The sequence below is a fragment of the Dermatophagoides pteronyssinus genome, unplaced genomic scaffold, assembly GCF_027571235.1.
Source record: "Dermatophagoides pteronyssinus isolate colony J.1.1.1.1 unplaced genomic scaffold, Derpt_VIB-CSIC_2022.12 sq0017, whole genome shotgun sequence".
Lineage (NCBI taxonomy): Eukaryota > Metazoa > Arthropoda > Arachnida > Sarcoptiformes > Pyroglyphidae > Dermatophagoides > Dermatophagoides pteronyssinus.
In genome coordinates, this window is record NW_027461541.1 from 71,663 (window position 1) to 88,703 (window position 17,041).

A 17,041-nucleotide genomic window follows, 5' to 3' on the forward strand; every position below is an offset into this window, starting at 1 on the left:
GCATGTCGTCGTGGTAGTTTTTTTTGGAAAAATTTCCAAAGAAACAAGATCATAATAAACAAGATCGATACAATCGATATTATGAAATTGTGGATTTTGAATGAAAGAAATGAAATTAGTTTATAATTTATTATTATAATTTGATAGGAAAGAATAAATAATTAGTTAAAATGGGATTAGATTATAATTGGCGGAAATATAAAAATACAGAAACACAGATCAATAAAACACCAACAACAATCATTATGATTAATGCGGCTGTAGCTACTTTTTTCGGATATAATTTATCCTTTAATTTTTTTGCATTTTCATCATCAATTCCACCAGCTTCTTCAATATAAAGAAATGGTGACACTTGATAATTGAAATATTTATCTGTAGCCAAATCTTTTAGTGCACTATTGTTTTGTGAAAGAATAAACATTAGTTATGACTAAATGAATGAATACAATTCAATACTTACGGTACAGCATTAGGTCGCACTTTGATATTGAGCATTAATTTCTTTTCAGCATTCAATACGATACCGGTTTGGGGTTCAATGTCGAAAAATGTTCCACAATTTTCTTCGGTAATATCATCGATATTTACTATTTTATCCAAACCAGTCCATTTAAGATGTTCAGGTGCTTCGAAGAAATATGCCGGACTGGCAAGAAATTCAAAACCAATTGCAGCGCCACATTTTTTCAGATTCAACATGCCAGATGTACATTGTTTTATATCATCTTCCAGACAGAAACAACTATTTTCAAGTGTTTCCAAAAAATTCTCTTTCATTATTGTATAACGGTATGTTGGTATATCTTTCACATCACGATCCGGTAATATACCATGTTTGGCATATAAGGAATAACATAACAGTGTTTCGAATGCCCATATTGTTTCATCACCAGTCAAACCAGGTGCATATTGTGTTGCATCGGTACCAATTAATTTATTACAACGTGAAGTACTGCCATCATCATTATTTGGCCAGACACCAGTTATTTCGCTAAATATTGAACATATATGAATAGTGATTGTAATCAATTATTGTCACTTACCTATTATCAGCATATGATAATACTTGTTCTAATTGTTTTATATCGGATTTCCCCGTATCCACAATAAATGTGTTAAAATCTTTTGACTATTTTTTGATAAGACTAAAATGGATTGAAATTTTCAAATTTAAATAACTTACGGCAAGAATACTTTGGCCCAGATAAGAATTACCCGTTATAAGTAGATCATCAATAGTATCGAAATTATATATAAGACTTTCATATATACGCAATGTTTCCGGATCCTTTTTGTTCGCTTCTATTAAGCCATCTAATCTTGTTTGTTCCATAGCCTAGGCAGATATGTAAATGGATTAATTAGAATAAAGAAAAGATATTCACTATAATTTACTAACGAAGAGTGGATTGAAAAAGTTAATCTTATCATCTTTGCTACAACCAGGACAGGATTCATCTTTATTAAATGTATAGTATTTGTCCAAGGTATATGAAACATTATTACCATCCGAACTGAATTCGATAAATGATTTATTTCTTTGTTCATTATAAACATATGGGCCACGTTTTTTGTATGTTATTGTATTGATATGTTGTCCATCAAAAGTTGAGACATCAGCTTCAAATGCCCAAATACGAAATTGCAATGGTACCGGTAATGACTTAAACATATCATATATATCGGTATTATTTTCATCAAGTACCATTTGCTATTTCCAAATGATTATTAATTTTCAATATTTTATCAAAGCAGCAAACAAACCTCATTAACTTTATCCTGAACAATTTTCGGTAATGCACCGAATAATACCGACATGCCGATAATGATGAATGCGGCGCCAATCACACCGATTGCAATCAAAATTTTGGGATTCATTTTTCTTTTGAAATTCAATTGTTTTTTCACTGACGATATTTCTGGAACGATCAAAATGAAAACAACAGATGTTGATTGTAAAAATCAGTGGATATTTTTGCTCACTACAATAAAATTTGAAAGTAATTTGAACACAAAATTTTTGGTTTTCATCTGATGCCAAAATTGTCAATCAAATTGAACAGTTTTTATAGTGAATCAATCGATTTAGATATGTGCAAATCAAATCCTATATAGTAATTATAAAATTGTTGAACAACACACGATTCAATTAATTAATTGATTAATGGGATTTACAATCAATCATTTGATACCATATTTGATAGCATAATACCCAATATTTCAATCAAGATCAGATAGCAAAAAGATTATCTTAACATTCTATGAGCCAGAGAAAAAAACCAATCTAAGGATAATCTTCATATTTCTTTATTTTTAAAAAATTGAATTCCTTTCTGCTAATTACTTTGAGAGTATTCCTTTTGTCTTTATCCAACAAAAAGAAAAAAGATCATCAATCATAATAAAGATAATCTTTAAAACTTTTCCCCCTTCCAAATTATTGTCTTGGAAATGCAATCGTAATGAATGATGAAGGACAATTACTAAATAGTCGTTCTTCTAAAAGTACCAATAAAATTGATTAACATCATTAAAAAATTTTTTTTGTTTCTATTTCCATTTGACTGATATCAGGTACAAACTGCAATTATTACACATCATTTCAAGTACAATGATCATTGATTGATGATGATGATGATCTAGAAACTAATTAGGCGAAATGTGACTCAGTTTTCTGTTTATAAACAAAAAAATCAAACTAAATTTCAATTTTTTATTCGAATTTAATTGTTCGAAATTGAATTTTTTTTGAATTTTAAACAAAAAATCTTTCCTATTCAACAATAGATGGTGTTTAAATCGATTATTTGAATTTCTTTTCTTGGGACAACAAATTGAATCAAATAATTCATCAAGATAACTTAAACTTTGACATTTTGAAGAAAAAGAAAAAAAGCGGCCAAAATCCAAATGCATCTTTTTTGAGGGGGGTAAAAAAGATGTGTTACACATTGACGCGCATACCAACAAAATGATAACCAAAATGAGAAAATCCTTTATTAAAAATTGGGCCATGTGTCTATGCGCACATTTGTGCACATTATCAAATGTATCGAATTCATAAAATATCGACTTGTGTACAATTTTTGTTTTTTGTTTTTTTTTGGTACATTTGATTGCATGTAGAATGCTAATATATGATATATATAGAAAGTTGTATGCGTTTATGTGAAAATTAAAAGAAGGGTATATTTACATTGCCAACCAAACAACAAAAAAGTTACCATAAAGAATTGATCCATTCTATCTATATATCTAAATACTACTTTCCAGTATTACCCAATTCAGTGAATTACAAAAACTATATATAACAGAAAAATGAAGATGAATAATATTGCTGCCAAACTCTAATATTTCTTTCGCGCACTTCTTCCTCGCCCACACACACACACACACACACACACACATACATTCTTTCTACTGAATTCCCATATAATTCTTTTGACTATACAATCAAAAGGAATCAAAAGCAAAATCTTGCCTTTCACTTATACCGCTACAATCCATATTTCATAAATTACAACAACAAAATTCTGAACACAATCAATAGCAGCAAAAATAAACCAACCAACAACAACCAGCAGATAGTAGGAAAAAAATAGTTGTTGTTGTTAGAAACTAACAAACAAACTAAACCGAATCCTAATAATATTTTGAATTGAATCATTCCGTTTCATTCAGCCAGTCGCATATCTAGTCAAAACAACAACAGTTAGAAAAAGCAAAACAAATATTGCACGAATTGAATTGCAAATAGTCACACATCAATATTTATCTCGCTAAGTAATCGTCATCATCGAAAACGAAAAATTCAAAGGAAAAGTGCAGTTTTCAAAACATTTCTAGATCTGCACTTCTGCTTGAATGCTGTTGTGTTTAGCTGAAATAATATTTCATTACAATTTATACATGTGTTTACCGTTTTTTGTTTTATCATATTATCATCTTATTTTGTTGAATATATTATTATATGTTTCATTTGTTCGATTGACAAAAGCAAAAGCATTATCTTAAGTTTTGATTGTGAAAATCTTTTCTCAAAAATTTTTTGATCATTCAATCCGGTTGATTTTTCAATTCTCCAATTCAGGTATGTTGAATTTTTGTTTGCTTTTCAAAGAAAAAATTGAAATTCACTTCCCACTCTTTAATCCGGGATTTATTTGAAATATAAACATTTCAAAGAATAAGATTCTAGATGAACATTGTCTCATGACGGCGACAAATGTAACAACAGACAGACAATGTCGACCTTTCTTTCATTTAGTATTGAATTTAATTGGAATTTTTAATGATTGATCGGAATTTTCATCGATATCTTTTTCTTTTTTTTAATAAAATTAGCTAAAAATAACAATAATGATAATGATTGGCAAATAATTGACATTTTTTCAGAAAAGCAAAAATGTCAATATCATTCATATTATTTTCTCTTTGCAAGATAACAGCATCAGGAATTTTTGTTATTCATTTTCATTGATCTATGATGATGACATTTTGTGTTTGAGTTGTACACAATACCGTAGAATTATCATTGTATTTCATTGCAATTTGAAAATTTTCAATCTAAAAAATTCTATATTGATGATGATATGGCATTTCTTTTTTGTTTGATTCAATTCATGAAAAATCATCATGTTGTTGATGATGAACGCAATTTCACAAAAAAACTTTTCGAAAACATTTCTCGGTTACAACGATTGAAAGAAAAATAATCATTATTTACATACACCCAAATACTATTCGCAAAAATATTGATTTTTTCTGAAAGGAAAAAGTGAAACCCAAAGAGAGAAACAGAATGATTTTGGTTATGAATGGGATGATGATGATTGTGAAAAAGAGAAAAACATTGACCATAATAAAATAATAAAATAATGCCATTCTAAATTTAAGATTTGATTCGATGAGAAAAAATTCAAATGAATATATCAATTGAAATAGAAATGAGGGAAAGAATATAAATATCCGATGAGATTGTTATCATTATATTATCTGGGGAACTGGAATCACAAAAATTGTATTCTTTTCAATATCTGAATGTGTTATGTTATTTGGATCGATCGATAAATAAATAAACATTATCAATGATTATATTGCCAAGTGAAAAAGAGAATTGAAAATAATATTCTTAGCTTTCACAAAAAGAACATTTTTGTTTTGCCAACAATAACAAACCAAAAATAGACCAAAAAAGCAAATTTTTTTATCGACAACAACACAGAGAAGACTAAAAAATAAAACAAGACAAACGACGATGTGACAAAAGCTAGACATGTATATTACATAACATTTTTCTCTTTTGTTATCTGCATCAGCGAAAGTTGTAAGTCTACTGATCAAACATCAAGCAAGTCTTGTACTTTTTTCTTTCTCTCCAACAACAATTCACATTTGATGATTGAAAAAAACAAAATAACTAACTGGTAAATGTCATCAAAATGAAATTGAAATGGATATGGAAAGAGTAAGTCAAAATGTTTGTTTGTTTGTTGTTGTTAGAATATTCTTTACACAACAGCAAAAACAATGGCAAAAATTTGCTTTTATAAAGAAAAAACGAAGCATCAACTTTGTTTCAGTGTTCTGGTTGTTTGCATATATTTTTTCCGGGAAATATTTCTTTCAATGTTTGACCGTTTTTTCAGTTTGTTTTGATTTTTTTTGTGGAAACCAATAATTTGCTTTCAAAATATTTACACTGATTTTTGAATCGTCATGATGATGATATTTAATATCTATGATTGACATTATCCATCATAGTATATATGGAAAAAGCAATGATTTTTGATCATGAATCATGACAAACAAGAATTTATGACGATGATCGCTTCTTGCCTATATATGCATAGATCATATCCAAATAATCACAATATTTGGCCAGCTATGATGTCAAAACTTTGAAAATTTGGAACAAGACGCTTGTCAAGTGTACTTGCCGAAAAAATGGAACCACTTTGGCCAGTCACTCTCGCCTCAATCACATTATCATCTTAGGGAATTTTTTCCTTGTTGAAAAATTTCAATAAAAAATTCGATTTATACGACTGTGTTTGTTGATAAACTGAACAAACAAACAAAATAGACAGCATAATCAAAGAAATGAATTCACTTATGCAAGAGCAAATTGATTGAAAGAATTCTTCGCAATTTTTCTAATATCGAAAAAAAGTCAAAATTGCCAAACATTTTTTGTATTTACTTTATTTGAAACTGAAATTGGGGCACTAATTGTTCGATTCTTTCACATTGACAATCTGGAAAAGAATTTCATTTTCGATAAGATCCAGATTTTTTCCTATATGAATAAGCTATAATTCATTATGTTAATAAACTTTTTATTGGTTACGGAAAAGATTTAGCTTTTTTTGTTGGTTACCATAATTGAGTTTGCTTGTTTGGAACAGAAATAATTAATTATCATCTATTACTAATGATAACCATAAAGCGGCTTTTTTAAATGTCAGTCAGTGTCAATACACATACACACCAAAAAATGAATCCATTTTAATCACGGCCAACCGAGACGGAATTCTCATTGACGTCATATGCGTCAGATTTTTTTCTTGTTCTAGTCTTGGTTCATTTTGGATTTTTTTCTTGTTGCTGCGTGGGTGTTTTTTCTTTTATTATCGACATTCTTTTTCTTGGTGGAGATATCAGATACCCTCAGATATTTTTTTCATTTTCTTTTCCAGAAGTTATAGCGTTCCACTGATATTAAGTTAAGTGAAGTGGTAAAATAAAAATAAAAATAATCAAAAAAAAATAATTTTTTTCTGGTTGTTCCAAGGACAGTGACTGTCGATTATTATTGTTATTATTATTAGCAAATCATATGTACTGCAGAAGAAGTAGCAGCATGTAGAATTCTTAGTTTTTTCGGTAGTGGTTGATTTGTTCAAGAGTCTAGTATTTGGAATCAAATGTTCCAGAATTTTGATGTTCTCATCAATAGCAGCAGCTACTTTAGAATCACCCTTTTTTACTATTGTTTTTTCCACAAATAAACAAAAAACTTTAAATTTGATAAAATTAGCCTGAACACAAACAACGTCTATATTATTTTTGGAAAAAGTTTCTATAAAAAGTTTCCTCATCAATATGATGGATGGATCTATTTTCAATTTTCAAATTTCCATTATGTCTATTTCATCATAATATCTATATGTTTGCATATTAATAAATGTCTTCACATTTTCACACAACAGGCCACATTCTCAATTCTCTCTCTCTCTCTCTCTCTCTCTCTCTCTCTCTCTCTCTCTCTCTCTCTCTCTCTCTTTCTCTCTGGCACACAGAATCATTCTCAAGTGTATTTATGATACTATTTTTAGAGAAAAATAAAAAGTACAAATTCTTTATCTCTATCTGGTGTGTGTGCATTTGACATTTACTTTTTATTTTTTCATCGAAAAACATTGTTGTTGTTTTTATTGACTTGGTTTGGTTGTTCGAACCTAATGGAATAACAAATCGATAATTTATAATTATAAAATAATAATGACTATTTAATTAATGATTGTTGCATTTTGCAATCCTCATCCGAATTGTGTTTATAATTTGAAAAATAAATATCATCATCATTGCACGAATCGCAAAAAGTAAAATGGTATTTGCATAGAAATGATAAAATATTTGATCATTATTCATATTCATAATAATATCGTTTTGCATTGTATTGTTAATGGTATTGCCTTATAAAGAAATTGATACAGTGAATCAATAACAGAACATTATGATTCGATCATTTCCTCATTTCCAAACTAAATTAAGTTTAGATTTTGGAATGAAAGAAAATTTTGTTGTTGTTGTCACACGTTCTTTCTCCTTACAAAGAAAGAAACAATTTTCTATCATTAAACTTTGAAATCTCAATCAAGATATTTGTTATCTGAATTTTTGTCATTCATTTTGTAAAAGAAAAACTAAAAAATTATCAAACCAAGTATTGATATACAATCTATATTTATGAGGATGCTAATCAATTATTGAACAAAATTGCAACAAATTCAATTATCAACTAATTGATCTCGATCGATTAATTGAGTTGATAAGTTCGAACAGAAACAAAAAGAAAAATGCTGCCAAACTTTCTCTCTTGTTTCATTTTATTTTCCTTCACCCAGGTTAATTAGAATTGTGAATAACAAAAATATAAATTAATCTTGTGCAAAACAAGTGGATCATTGAGTGTGTGCCATATTACATAAAATCATCATCAATCATGTTATGATTTAGATGGTTTCCCAACAACAATAACACAGTAAATGACATGTTTATGTTTCCAATAATTGTTGATGATTTCTTTTGAATTTTTTGTCAAAATAAATTAAAATCGTCATTTTCCAAATTAGATTGTATCAATTTTTTTCTCCAGATGATAATTTTAATTTCGGGAATATCCATTTATTTGCAATTTTTTTGAAGGTCAACTAACAAAACACTGAATTTATCGGTGTATGTGATTGTGTGTGACAGGTTTCACAAGTGCATCACCAAACATACAAAATTTTAAAATTTCAATTTTATCCGGCTGGCTGACTGACTGACTGGCTATTTACATAGAATATCTGTCTGTCTTTTTCTCTCGGTATGTGTCTCATCCTCTCCCTCTCTTGTTTGTGAATAATGGTTTGATTTTTTTACATTTTCAGTGCTTTCGCTATCTTGCAAATAACACACATATGATATTTTCATGTTGAATGTTGTCATCATCATCATTTTTTCTTTGATAAATAATTTTGCTATGCTTTATCAAAGTTAAAAATCTTGATTTCATTTTTTCTGGCTGCCCAAAAAAATATATTTTATTTATCCATAGAAAGCTAATATTGTAATGTAACCACTACCGTTTTTTTCTTATTGAATTTTCAAAAAAAATAAAAATAAAATTCACAGTTCATTGTGAGAGAGAGAGTTTAATGTAGTTGTTGTGGTGGTGGTGGTGGTCACTTGTCATCATCATTTACAAAAATTTTTTTAATTTTAAAATCTCAATTTTTTTCAACCAAAAAATCGTTCATTTGTAACTTCAATCGATAGTCGAGAACGAAATACTGAAAGAAATTGCACTCTCTCTCTCTCTCTCTCTCTTACTTACTTACTAACACTGTCTGCTGTTCATACAATTCTACTGAATTTGTCTTGTGTTTACCCAATCACGTTGACACATTTTATGTGATTTGAATTTTCATTTTTTCATTTTAATAAACAAAAAAAATTAAATTCTGTTTTTTCTCATCCGGTTTCAATTTGTTTCCTTCCACTTACCAATTCTATATAGTTGACGCCAACCCAACATCAACATCTATTCGGTAATATCATCCATTAACATCATCATCATCATTGTCACCAGGAAAAGTCATTTTCGTTTTGTTGTCCGATTTGATTATTTTTTCCGGCTTTTTCATCATCCTTATTTGAATCATTTTAGTTATTTGAGCACACTTTTAATTTTTTAAACAGTTCATTTAGGCTTTTAAAAGTTTTTCTCCGTGTGTGTTTGTTTATTTTGCAGAATTTTTTTCTTGTTAATTTCCCTACTTTCTGATATTACATCAGTTTTTGTTTGATAATAACAACAAAAAAGATTTTCTATCTTGAATGGCTTCGACGGAGAGGTTCAACAATGACAACAATGATAATGATGGATCATATTATTTGAAGCAACAACAACAACATGTTCGTTCATTTTGGAATCCAAATGATGAAAAAGCTGCATGTGGTGTTGGTTTTATTGTGAATATTCATGGTAAACCATCGCAAAAGGTAAACATTTTTATTTGATTGAATTTGGATGACTTAATGAATAAATTTAAACCAACAAAAAACGATTTTATTAGCTTTTACGAGATGCACAAAAAATCAGTGATCGTATGGAACATCGTGGCGCTACATCTGGCGATAATCTAACTGGTGATGGTGCCGGTGTACTTGCATCAATACCCTATGAATATTATTCAAAAACAGTCAAGTAAATGGATTATTATATAAAATGCCTCATACATAATTGATTGATTTATTCAGAGAAACATATAACATCATTCTACCGGAACCGGGCAAATATGCAACTGGAATATTATTTTTAGACAAAATTACCAATACGCAGGTAGAGGAAAAATTTGCATCAATTGCAAATGAAAATGGACTACGCATTATTTGTTGGCGTACAGTACCGAAAAATTCATCGGTTATTGGTGAAATGGCACGCACACAGGAACCATTAATGCGACAAGTTTTCGTTGAATCAGTTGAGACCGATATTGATGAACGAGAATTTCAACGTAAAGTATGTTTATCATTTGCTTAAGTAAATAAAACTCAATTTTCTCTGTTAAGCTGTTTGCATTACGAAAATATTCCACACATCAATTGGTGAAAGAAGGATTTCGTTATTATATCTGCAGTTTGTCAACAAAAATAATTATCTACAAAGTAAGCTATAGAATGATTATCGAATCATTGCATTCTAATCAATGTTATTAGGGACAATTCACTCCAGCTCAATTGTGGCAATATTTCGATGATCTTTGGGATCCGGAATTTAGTTGCTATCTGGCATTGGTACATGCACGATTTTCAACCAATACTTATCCATCATGGGAACGTGCCCATCCCAATCGTTATCTTGCGCATAATGGTGAAATCAATACATTACGTGGTAATATTAATCTAATGCGTGCCCGTGAAGGTGTCATGTTAAGTAAATATTTTGGTAAAAAGCTATCAAAACTGTATCCAGTTGTTGAACCAAATATGTCCGACTCCGGTTCATTGGATAATGTTTTGGAATTTTTGGTTGTTGTTGGTGGACGCACCTTACCGGAAGCTGTTATGACAATGGTACCCGAAGCATGGCAAAATGATGGCGAAATGCATCCGGAAAAGAGATTATTCTATCAATGGTCCGGTTGTGCTATGGAGCCATGGGATGGACCTGCATTATTAACATTTACCGATGGTCGTTATATTGGTGCCATTTTGGACCGTAATGGTTTACGACCAGCACGTTTCTATCAAACTGAAGATGGTCATGTTGTTATGGCTTCCGAAGTGGGTGTCGTCGATTTTCCAAACGAGGAAATTGTGGCTCGGGTAAGTTATAATTAACTATTATTAATAGAAATATTAATATCAAAACTATTCTTTTATTGCATTCACCTAATGTAGGGCCGACTAAAACCCGGTCGTATGCTGTTGATCGATACCGAAGAAAAAATTATGGTAAAAGATGAAGAGATTAAATTGAAAATTGCACGAAAACGTCCACTAGCTGAATGGCTGAAAGAATTGTTCACCATTGAAGATCTACGTGAAGCACATACGGTATCGAAATTGGCAAAAGATGGTTCTTTCAAACGAAAAGCTGTACTATTGGAAGGCCGTAGTGAAGAAGAGATTGAAAGACGAGCAAAAGTACTTGAAGATCGTCGATTGCCATTGTTTGCCTATACAACCGAGACAATCAATCTATTGCTTTTACCAATGGTTCGCACCCAGAAAGAGGCACTTGGTTCAATGGGTAATGATGAACCATTAGCCTGTCTATCGCTATATCAACCCTTGATCTATGGATATTTTAAACAATTATTTGCCCAAGTCACTAATCCACCAATCGATCCGATACGTGAGAAAATTGTCATGTCGTTAGCATGTCCAGTTGGACCTGAAGCCAATATACTTGAATCATCAGCCGAGCAATGTCGTCGATTATGGTTAACACAGCCAATATTATCAATCAATGATCTAGAAGTGGTCAAACAAACAAGCTATAAAGGATGGCGTACCAAAGTGATTGATTGTGTATTTCCCGTCAAAGATGGTCGTCCTGGTCTACGCAAACGTTTGGATCAAATTCGTCGTGAAGCTTGTGATGCAGCACGCAATGGTTATACAATAATTGTGCTTAGTGATCGTATGGCTGGTCCCCAGTTTGTACCAGTTTCAATGTTATTAGCATTAGGTGCTACACATCATTTTCTCATCAATGAACGACAACGAATGAAAGTGGCATTATTTGTTGAATCGGGTGAAGCACGTGAAGTACATCATATGTGTGTATTATTGGGTTATGGCGCCGATGCTATTTGTCCATACCTGGTCTTCGAAACTGTTGCCGCTTTACGTGAAGAAGGTATCATACAACTGACCGATTTGGAAGCATTCAAAAATTATTTTCTATCAATGGAGCGTGGTATTGCTAAAGTTATGGCTAAAATGGGTATTTCAACACTCCATTCGTATAAAGGTGCACAAATATTTGAAGCTGTTGGTCTGGGTGAAGAAGTTATTGATTTTTGTTTCAAAAATACGCCATCTCGTATCGGTGGTATCAACTTCAACGTATTAGCCGATGAAGTATTGGAACGACATTCGATTGCATTCAATAAACAATATTTTATTGATCAATTAATACTTCGTAATCCGGGCTTTTATCATTGGCGTCATGGCGGCGAAAAGCATATCAATCATCCCATGGCCATTGCTACACTACAAGAAGCAGCTACATTAAATTCACGTAATGCTTATCGACAGTTTGTTGATTATACTCATGAACAGGTCAAAGATTGCACATTACGTGGACAGATGACATTTGTTTATGCATCAAAAGCTGTACCATTGGATGAAGTTGAACCGGCAACAAGTATCGTCAAACGTTTTGTAACCGGTGCAATGTCATTCGGTTCAATATCATATGAAACGCATACAACATTAGCTATAGCGATGAATCGTGTGGGCGCCAAATCCAATACTGGCGAAGGTGGAGAGGATTCTGAACGATGGCTAATCAAAGATGCGGATAATAATCGACGTTCGGCTATCAAACAAGTTGCAAGTGGACGTTTTGGTGTTACCTCGGCATATATTGCCAATGCTGATGAATTGCAAATCAAAATGGCACAAGGGGCTAAACCAGGTGAAGGCGGTGAATTGCCTGGCCATAAAGTATCGGTGGAAATAGCCAAAACAAGACATTCAGTACCTGGTGTTGGTCTTATATCACCTCCACCACATCATGATATTTATTCAATAGAAGATCTCTCCCAATTGATCTATGATCTTAAATGTGCAAATCCAAATGCACGTATTTCGGTGAAACTTGTATCGGAAGTTGGTGTGGGCATTGTAGCAGCTGGTGTTGCTAAAGGTAAAGCTGAACATATTACAATATCCGGCCATGATGGTGGTACTGGTGCTTCATCATGGACCGGTATTAAAAATGCTGGTCTGCCATGGGAATTGGGAATCTCTGAAACGCATCAAGTTCTAGTCGCCAATAATCTACGATCTCGTGTTGTTTTACAAGCCGATGGCCAGATACGTACTGCTCAAGATGTTATCACTGCTGCATTGTTGGGTGCAGATGAATTCGGTTTTTCCACAGCACCATTAATTACTTTAGGTTGCATTATGATGCGAAAGTGTCATCTAAATACATGTCCAGTTGGTGTGGCTACACAGGATCCAGAATTACGTAAAAAATTCAAAGGACAACCCGAACATGTAATAAATTACCTGTTTTTATTGGCCGAAGAAATACGTGAAGAGATGGCTAAATTGGGCATACGTCGTTTTCAGAATCTGGTTGGCCGTACTGAGCTATTACGTTTTACGCCCAATCCGCGTAATCCAAAAGCATCACTTTTGGATTATACATTGTTACTTTGTAATGCCCTTTCCTTGCGACCGGAAACAAATATTGTTGGCGGTTCGGTTCGACAAGATTTTGAATTGGAAACACGATTGGATAATAAATTAATAGAATTATCACAGGAAATTATTGATGGTAACTTTTTACAGCCAGTTCATATTGAAATGGAAATCAGCAATAGAGATCGTGCCTTTGGCGCAACACTTAGCTATCATATTTCTCGTCGTTATGGTGAGGATGGCCTACCGAAAACTCTTATTATTGTTAACCTTAAAGGTTCTGCTGGACAATCATTCTGTTTATTTCTTGCGAAAGGTGTAACTGTTACACTTGAAGGTGAATGTAACGATTACGTTGGTAAAGGTTTATCCGGAGGTGAAATTATTATTTATCCGCCTAAAAATTCACCGCCACAATTTGAATCGGATAAAAATGTTATCGTCGGTAATGTTAGTTTGTATGGTGCTACTTCTGGCCGAGCATTTTTCCGTGGTATTGCTGCCGAACGTTTTTGTGTACGAAATTCCGGTGTAACGGCCGTTGTTGAAGGTGTTGGTGATCATGGATGTGAATATATGACCGGTGGTATTGTCGTTGTTCTTGGTCTAACTGGTCGTAATTTTGCTGCCGGTATGAGCGGTGGTATTGCTTATGTCTATGATGTGTAAGTATAATTTGGTTATTATTTGGTTATAATAAATATTTCATTTTATTAAATTGAATAATAGTGATGGACGATTCAATCGACGATGTAATCTTGAAATGGTGGAATTGTTGCCAATGGAAGAGGATGAAGATATAACGAAATTGCAAGAATTGATTCATGAATTCTGGGAGAAAACCGATTCCAAAGTAGCCGAACGTATATTGAATGATTGGCAAAATGAATTGAATAAATTTGTTAAAGTTTTCCCTTATGAATATCAACGTGTGCTCAAAGATATGAAACTCAAAAAACCTTTGATACCTAGCCGTCGTGCTAGTCCTGCTACCACACCATGTGATCCACCGAAGGATATCGAAGATATTGTACCCGATCTTACCAAATTGGATAAATTGAAAGGTTTCATGAAATATAAACGAATCAAAACCTACTATCGTAATACCGAAAAACGTGTCAAAGAATGGGATGAAGTTTATGATTTTAGAGCTATTCGGGAAAATGTTCGCGTACAAGCCTCAAGGTATTGAAACTATATTGATTGAAACTATATAGATTGAAAATATATTTGTAATTGAAAACAATTTATTTCTTTTCTAGATGCATGGAATGTGGTGTGCCATTTTGTCAATCACCACATGGCTGTCCATTGGGCAATATAATACCGCGATGGAATGACCTTGTCCATAAGAATGATTGGTATGAAGCTTTGAAACAATTATTACAGACAAACAATTTTCCAGAATTCACTGGTCGTGTATGTCCCGCACCATGTGAAGGTTCTTGTACATTGGGTATTATCGACAGTCCAGTGGCAATCAAAACAATCGAAGTATCGATAATTGAATATGCATTCGAACAGGGTTGGATACGATCCAATTCACCAAAATACCGTTCGGGCAAAAAAGTTGCCATAATTGGTTCTGGTCCGGCTGGTCTTGCCTGTGCTGATCAATTGAATAAGGCTGGCCATACTGTTAGTGTTTATGAACGACAAGATCGTATTGGGGGTCTTCTTCAGTATGGAATTCCAACGATGAAGCTTTCCAAACAAGTTTTGCAAAGACGAATTGATCTGATGAGCGATGCTGGTATAATGTTTAAACCAAGTACAAATGTCGGTGTCGATATTACTGGACAAGAATTGCTTGAACAATATGATGCTATATGTTTGACTACAGGAGCAACATGGCCACGTGATCTTCGAATACCTGGCCGCGAATTGAAGGGAATATATTTTGCTGTTGATTATCTACGTAGTAGTCAACAAAAATTATGGCAGAATTCATTCGATCATCCCATTACGGCAAAAGATAAAAATGTCATTGTTATTGGCGGTGGTGATACCGGTTGCGATTGTATCGGTACAGCTTTACGACAGGTATGTTTGGATGTGTTTTTTTTTGCTTGAATTAAATATTTTGCATATAGGGAGCTAAAAATGTTGTGGCATTCGAAATACTTCCGAAACCACCAAAAGATCGTGCTGAAGATAATCCATGGCCACAATGGCCTAAAATATATCGTATCGATTATGGACATGAAGAGGCTAAACTACGTTGGAATGATGATCCACGCATCTATGAAATTTCAAGCAAAAAATTTATCGGAGATGATAATGGCAATATCACCGGTATTGATACTGTACGCGTTAGTTGGACCAAAAACGATAAAGGTGGCTGGGTTATGAATGAAGTTTTGGGCACTGAATTAACATTCAAGGTAAGCAAATATTTTATACAAATTGGCTACTAATAATAATTGCAATCAATTATGATCAGGCTGATCTTGTACTATTGGCAATGGGCTTTCTTGGACCAGAATCCACAATCATCGAACAGCTTAATCTGACCAAGGATAATCGTTCGAATATATTGACCAAACCAAATTCATATCGTACACCGATCGAACGTATATATTCAGCTGGCGATTGTCGCCGTGGACAATCATTGGTCGTGCATGCTATACATGAGGGTCGTCAAGCTGCACGTGAAATTGATACTGATTTCAATGAAAAAGCTAACAAATCTGGTTTACCGGGTCCCGGTGGTATCATACCATTTCCCCCACCATATGAACAATGTGTAGCAGCCAATTAAAATGACATCAACAACAACATTAAAAATGAACAAATACAATTAAAGACAATCGAATTTTTCAATAACAAATCTTTATTATTAACATTCAGAATGAGCAAAAAGCAAGCCAACCAGCCAGTCAAACCAAATCCAAGAAAATTGAGGGATTTAGATCTTTATCATCACCATTAATTCGTTAATTAAAACAAATATTCATTCAATTAATTAATCAAGTGTGTGTGTGTGTTTCGAATCATAAAATGGATTAGATAATATAAGGAGTTGCTTTCTAGAATTGTCTCATATAGATGAATTTCTGATTCGCTTGATTTTCTTTTTGCATCGTTTGTGTGTGTTTGTTAATGAATTTCTTTTCATCATGATCATCATTCGACAGAATTGATAAATGAGCTAAACACACTCTTACCTTTAACTGGAATTTTGATTTCTCTCTTGATTCATTTCCTTACTTTCTTAAATTAACCTTATTATTCAAGATGTGTTTCTTTTTTGAATTTGTCCAGTGAACAACACAATATGTGAGTGAGATTTGAATTGAATGAGAAAATAAATTGGCCAGAAATGCATTTGATGATTGCATTGATTGAATCCAGTTCATCATTTTTCATTCCCCTTTTGATTTGA

The 17,041-nt window shown here is 32.5% G+C and overlaps 2 protein-coding genes across 2 annotated transcripts; one reads left to right on the top strand and one right to left on the bottom strand.

Annotated features, from left to right (window-relative positions):
• Positions 1 to 94: 94 nt before the first annotated feature.
• On the bottom strand, positions 95 to 2,055 carry LOC113798802 (lysosome membrane protein 2-like). Its single transcript, XM_027349387.2, has 6 exons — positions 1,768 to 2,055; positions 1,403 to 1,714; positions 1,187 to 1,339; positions 1,047 to 1,132; positions 464 to 994; positions 95 to 398 (listed from the first exon to the last, which is right to left on the bottom strand). Exons 1-6 carry the CDS (start codon positions 1,879 to 1,881, stop codon positions 182 to 184), a joined length of 1,413 nt encoding a protein of 470 aa, XP_027205188.2. The 5' UTR covers positions 1,882 to 2,055; the 3' UTR covers positions 95 to 181.
• A 1,885-nt stretch (positions 2,056 to 3,940) lies between these two features.
• Positions 3,941 to 16,621, top strand: LOC113798827 (uncharacterized). The gene is made up of 11 exons (XM_027349416.2): positions 3,941 to 4,093; positions 9,290 to 9,774; positions 9,849 to 9,979; positions 10,033 to 10,294; positions 10,345 to 10,440; positions 10,492 to 11,100; positions 11,176 to 14,321; positions 14,386 to 14,841; positions 14,919 to 15,699; positions 15,750 to 16,040; positions 16,100 to 16,621. Exons 2-11 carry the CDS (start codon positions 9,610 to 9,612, stop codon positions 16,415 to 16,417), a joined length of 6,255 nt encoding a protein of 2,084 aa, XP_027205217.2. The 5' UTR covers positions 3,941 to 4,093; positions 9,290 to 9,609; the 3' UTR covers positions 16,418 to 16,621.
• Positions 16,622 to 17,041: the final 420 nt, after the last annotated feature.

What these genes read in the sequence shown, in the direction of transcription:
- LOC113798802 (XM_027349387.2), bottom strand. Translation starts at nt 1,881, where the DNA reads ATGAATCCCAAAATTTTGATTGCAATCGGTGTGATTGGCGCCGCATTC. An exon ending in ACTTTTTCAATCCACTCTTC is followed by an intron (nt 1,340 to 1,402) that starts GTTAGTAAATTA and finishes ATATCTGCCTAG; the next exon opens with GCTATGGAACAAACAAGATT. An exon ending in GTGCGACCTAATGCTGTACC is followed by an intron (nt 399 to 463) that starts GTAAGTATTGAA and finishes ACAAAACAATAG; the next exon opens with TGCACTAAAAGATTTGGCTA.
- LOC113798827 (XM_027349416.2), top strand. Translation starts at nt 9,610, where the DNA reads ATGGCTTCGACGGAGAGGTTCAACAATGACAACAATGATAATGATGGA. An exon ending in ATGGTAAACCATCGCAAAAG is followed by an intron (nt 9,775 to 9,848) that starts GTAAACATTTTT and finishes CGATTTTATTAG; the next exon opens with CTTTTACGAGATGCACAAAA. An exon ending in AACGAGAATTTCAACGTAAA is followed by an intron (nt 10,295 to 10,344) that starts GTATGTTTATCA and finishes TTCTCTGTTAAG; the next exon opens with CTGTTTGCATTACGAAAATA.